The sequence below is a fragment of the Dipodomys spectabilis genome, unplaced genomic scaffold (assembly GCF_019054845.1).
Source record: "Dipodomys spectabilis isolate Male_0828 unplaced genomic scaffold, ASM1905484v1 ptg000492l, whole genome shotgun sequence".
NCBI lineage: Eukaryota > Metazoa > Chordata > Mammalia > Rodentia > Heteromyidae > Dipodomys > Dipodomys spectabilis.
The window spans coordinates 695,956-700,640 of NW_024871169.1; the positions used below are offsets into that span (position 1 = coordinate 695,956).

Below are 4,685 nucleotides of genomic sequence, written 5' to 3' on the forward strand. Positions count from 1 at the left end.
ATCATCTACCCTGAGCAGCAGCAGGTGGACTAGGAATTGACATTTGTATCTTTTGAAAACAGGATCAATCCTGTTTCGAAGAAGGCATCTCAAATGACAGGAAAATCAGAATTCAGAGATAAGTACGACGCCAGGAAATGGTCCTATGACAGGCAACTAGATAGTACACACAGAGGAGAAAACAAAAGGGCCGCGCCAAGCATTAAGAAAATGTAGGGTCTCTGAAGAGCAATGATTTCAACGCCAGTGGGGGATAAAACGTCTAGCTCTTGAGAGGTTTTAGGTTATAATACTAGAAGGTAAAGAAAGTTTACATCCGATGAGAGTAGCTCCATTGTCAGGGACCTAGTGAGATAGTAAGAACCAAGATCCAACAAGGACAGTGAGAATCCGTCGGGGACGGAAAAGGGTACGAGACTTCATGCACTGAAGGGGCTGAAAAAAGACGGCTTTGCTAGTGTGGCGGGGAGGAGCAAGGGTGCTGATGTCGGTTTGCACCAATCGCACAAAAGTTGTCCCCATCCCCGGAAGCGCGCCGAAAGCATCGCTCCATTAGCTCGGCTATCCCTTCCTTTTGCCCTACCCCATCTGATGGGCTCAGCCAATAGGAACGCACGCATGCGCGTATTGGGGACGTTGTGTGACGTAGACGCTACGTACTCTTTATCTAGCGTCTTCCCGCGCGTCAGCCTTCCTGTTCTCCCTGCTCCGCCGAACTTGGCGTGTCAGTCTTTTCACTTTCAAAGGTAAGCAATGTCTTGCGGGGCGGCCATTCCTTGCCTCACCCCTGCGCTTTGCCCGCCGGTGTCAGGGAACGCCAGTGAGGACAGTAGTAGCCGCTGACACGTTGGCTTGAAGTTCCATGTCACGGGCGGGTCCCAGACTCAAGAGGTGAAAAGCTTGGTTGCTGGGAGGCTGGCGAGGTGCGTCTGGGTGCGAGGAATGCCGGGAGGGACTGGCAGCGCTGGTGGCAGCAGTGACCACGCGACAGCCAATACTGGCTGCCCGCTTTTTTCCCCACGTGATGGCCGCCATCTTGTTCTGCGGGCGCCGAGGGAACGCCAGGCTACTCCGGACCTGCGCGGCGGCACAAAATGACGGGCGTGGTGGCAAGGGGATGTGAGCATGCGCATCGGCAGCCCTTAAATGGCTACGGCAATCTGACAGCCCAGCAGATTCCTGCCATTTCAGCCTTCCTCTTTGAGTGTCCTGCCTTTTTGTCTTGTCTATTCTGACTTTCCACCATCTTGTCTCCACTTTCCCATTATTTATCTGTCCTCTCCACAGGATTCAAATTCACCACCATGTCTTCTGAAGAAGGAAAACTCTTCGTGGGAGGACTGAACTTTAACACTGATGAGCAGGCACTTGAAGACCACTTCAGTAGCTTCGGGCCTATTTCTGAAGGTGAGATTTGGGCCAGACCCACTCTATGTGTATGGGGGGAAGGGAGGGAGTGACAGCAAATCTGGTACCCTTTTATTGCAAAGAACATTAGAAAAAAGGTACTTCCGGCCTGCAGTTTTTCTATATTTTTTTTCCTTGAAGGAGTTGAGTCGTTTTGATAGTCTCAATACTCAGATCCTTCTGCCTCTACCTCCCAAGTACTGGGATTACAATGTGCACTGTCAGACATGTTACTTTTTTAGATCTAAAATATAGATTTAGGTTGAAGGAGCCCTATAGAATTGAAAAGTGTATGCCTACCGTTTTAGGTGCTGGCTTTACAATATTATTCTCCTTTTGTTTTCTAGTGGTTGTTGTCAAGGACAGGGAGACTCAACGATCCCGAGGTTTTGGCTTCATAACCTTCACCAACCCAGAACATGCCTCAGATGCCATGAGAGCCATGAATGGAGAGGTGAGGCCTCCTACTTGCCCAGGGGCCCCTCTCCCCATAGCCACTTTCTCCATTCTGTTTTCCCCTCTGTGTCTGCTAGAGGCAGCGTGGCCATGAAGCCTCGTGGTGCCCACTCACAGGAGCATGACTGCCTTCTGTTCTAGGGGGTGGAGGGCAGCGGCAGACAGAGCCGTGCTGCCTGGGAGGCGACGACTGGTCCTGCATGAGGCCGAGAAGCCACCTGAGGATGGTTGACCTGCCCTGGGCTTAGGTAGTAGAGTCTGCAGACCTGTGGGCCTGGCCCGGAGAGGACCTCGTGAGTCTTCTGGGATGGACTCTGAAGCCTCAAACCAAGAGAGGTGTCTAGCCCTAATAGTTGGGCAGCTTAGAGGAGTGGGGAGGAGAACTCAGCCTGAGTTCAGTCGAGATGTAAGTAGTAAGTAGCAGGGGAACACGGTGGATTCAGGTCATTTTGTGGGATTCTATAGCTCCTGTTGAAGCCATTCTGGTCAAAGGAGCTTGTTCTGGAACATGGCACCCAGAAACTGGTGCCCCACTGGCATTTCTGGGCTCTTGCCCAACTGCCCATGCCCACACTTCCTTTATCCCTTACGTGACTTACTGCCAACCTTTCCTCCTTGTGTCTCCCCATACCTAGTCTCTGGATGGTCGCCAGATCCGAGTGGACCATGCAGGCAAGTCTGCCCGAGGCACCAGAGGGGGCGCCTTTGGGGGCCATGGGCGTGGTCGCAGCTACTCTAGAGGTAAGTACAGTGACAGGTTTGATCATGTGATTGCTGAGGAGAGTTAATTATTAGTGGCCTATGTCTGGATTGCTGCCATTTAAGTATTTCTATGTGCTATAGGTGGTGGGGACCAAGGATATGGGAGTGGCAGATATGATAGTCGGCCTGGAGGATATGGATATGGATATGGACGCTCCAGGGACTATAGTGGCAGGTGGGTAACTGAGAAATGAAATAGCCAGAATGTTCATACTTGCTTTATCCCACAGAATTGGGTTTAACTAAATGAAGTGCATGGGCTGGGAAGATGGCTCAGTGGTAAAGCGCTTGCCTTACATGCCTGAGGCCCTGGGTTCGATTCCTCAGCACCACATAAGCAAAAAGAAAAAAGCCGGAAGTGGCGCTGTGGCTCAAGTGGTAGAGCGCTAGCCTTGAGCTGAAGAGCTGAGGGACAGCACCCAGGCCCAGAGTTCAGGCCCCACGACCGGACCCAAAAAAAAAAAAAATGAAGTGCATGTATTTAATATATTCTGTCTTGGGTATTTATATTGTGGTACATACTATTAAATGTGTAGTTGTAATGTTAATCTTTGGTGTAGAATGCATTCCTGTAAGACAAATGTGCTTTTTCCCAGAAGCCAGGGTGGTTATGACCGCTACTCAGGAGGAAATTACAGAGACAATTACGATAACTGAGATGAGACATGCACACGTATGTAGGTGAGAGACCGAATGTTGCATTGAACAGATCTTTGCCCACCAAACTCTCTGAATTCTTTTCTTTTGTTCTTGCCATACTACTCAGTATTTCTGGCTGCGCTTGCATCCCTCACCTAGACAGCCCAACAAACACCACTCTGGCTTTCCTCGCTTTCTGCATGTCAAGGCTAGTGTGCTTGGGGGAGGTTCTAAAAACCCACCCATAACCCTCTTGGGGGCTGAAAGAGGTGAGCATGTTGTCAGCCTGTTTTCTTCCTGAATCACAATTCTACCCCTTCTTACTGTTCTCAGATACACAAGGAATAACACTTCTGATCCAGGATCGTCCTTCCAAATTGCTGTATTTATAAAGATTTTTGGAGCTGCGTTGAAACATCTGTTTTAGTACATCAAGTTATATTTTTTAATTCATTGAGCTCCCAAGGTAGCCTGTTGTTAAATACCTTTCAGAAAGCTCCATGCATTTTTTCCCATTCAAAAACAAATTAAAACAAATTTTTAGAATCCAGGTATTTTTATCTTTTTATCAGGTTTTTTTTGTTAGAGCTCTCAGGATTATTCCTTCTGACCAAAAAGATTGGCCAGACTGATTTTTAAAACTAATAATCATATGTATTTGGGGACGTTTTTAAAACCTGTATACAATGTTTATCATGGCCAGGAAGTGATTTCTAAATGTATCTATCAGCAGTCTGCATCAAGAACATAATTAGCTTACAGATTTTTTAAATTCAATATCACCACCTTGATTATATAGAAAAGCTCCTTAAAAATGTTTGTGAATGTCATTTTTTAATACTGGAAAAAAAAAGATATTCTGTTGTGTCTCATGTAGTGTTTAGGATGTCCTTCATGGAGCTGATTAAAAGATGAAATCTGAATACAAATTGACATTGATAATGCTTTTTTCCTTAAAATAGAGTCAGATCAGGAGGAGGGGAAAATGTGGGAGAGGGTAGGGACTGCCAAAAGGTACTGAACTGAAGTTGCAAGGCTTGAGTACACATTGAGACCTGAGGTATGGTGGGTTTTACTGGCTGGAAATGGGTTTCTGGAGGGTTTTTTGTTTTTTGTTTTTTTTGGATGTTAGGGCTTGAACTCTGGGCCTGGGCACTCTCCCTGAGCTCTTCAGCTCAAGGCTAGCATTCTACCACTTGAGTCACAGTGCCACTTCCAGTTTTCTGGTGGTTTATTGGAGATAAGAGTCTCACAGACTTTCCTACCCCAGCTGGCTTTGAACCGTGATCCTCAGATCTCAGCCTCCTGAGTAGCTAGGGTTACAGGTGTGAGCCACTGGTACCGGGCTAGAGTTTCTTGATCTTGTCATTTAGTCAGTATTTACTTAGGTTTGACCCTCAGAAGATTCTTCAAAGATCAGT

At 47.3% G+C, this 4,685-nt stretch overlaps 1 protein-coding gene across 2 annotated transcripts; it reads left to right on the forward strand.

Annotated features, from left to right (window-relative positions):
- Positions 1-642: 642 nt before the first annotated feature.
- Positions 643-4,197, forward strand: Rbm3 (RNA binding motif protein 3). Of its 2 annotated transcripts, none has more exons than XM_042669229.1 (7): positions 643-746; positions 1,288-1,407; positions 1,755-1,861; positions 2,499-2,604; positions 2,707-2,800; positions 3,222-3,306; positions 3,598-4,197. In XM_042669229.1, exons 2-6 carry the CDS (start codon positions 1,305-1,307, stop codon positions 3,280-3,282), a joined length of 471 nt encoding a protein of 156 aa, XP_042525163.1. In that variant the 5' UTR covers positions 643-746; positions 1,288-1,304; the 3' UTR covers positions 3,283-3,306; positions 3,598-4,197. The 2 variants fall into 2 exon arrangements, with proteins under 2 accessions (XP_042525163.1, XP_042525164.1); XM_042669230.1 differs by having other exon boundaries at positions 3,225-3,306.
- Positions 4,198-4,685: the final 488 nt, after the last annotated feature.

What these genes read in the sequence shown, in the direction of transcription:
- Rbm3 (XM_042669229.1), top strand. Translation starts at nt 1,305, where the DNA reads ATGTCTTCTGAAGAAGGAAAACTCTTCGTGGGAGGACTGAACTTTAAC. An exon ending in CTTCGGGCCTATTTCTGAAG is followed by an intron (nt 1,408 to 1,754) that starts GTGAGATTTGGG and finishes TTTGTTTTCTAG; the next exon opens with TGGTTGTTGTCAAGGACAGG. An exon ending in TGGTCGCAGCTACTCTAGAG is followed by an intron (nt 2,605 to 2,706) that starts GTAAGTACAGTG and finishes TATGTGCTATAG; the next exon opens with GTGGTGGGGACCAAGGATAT.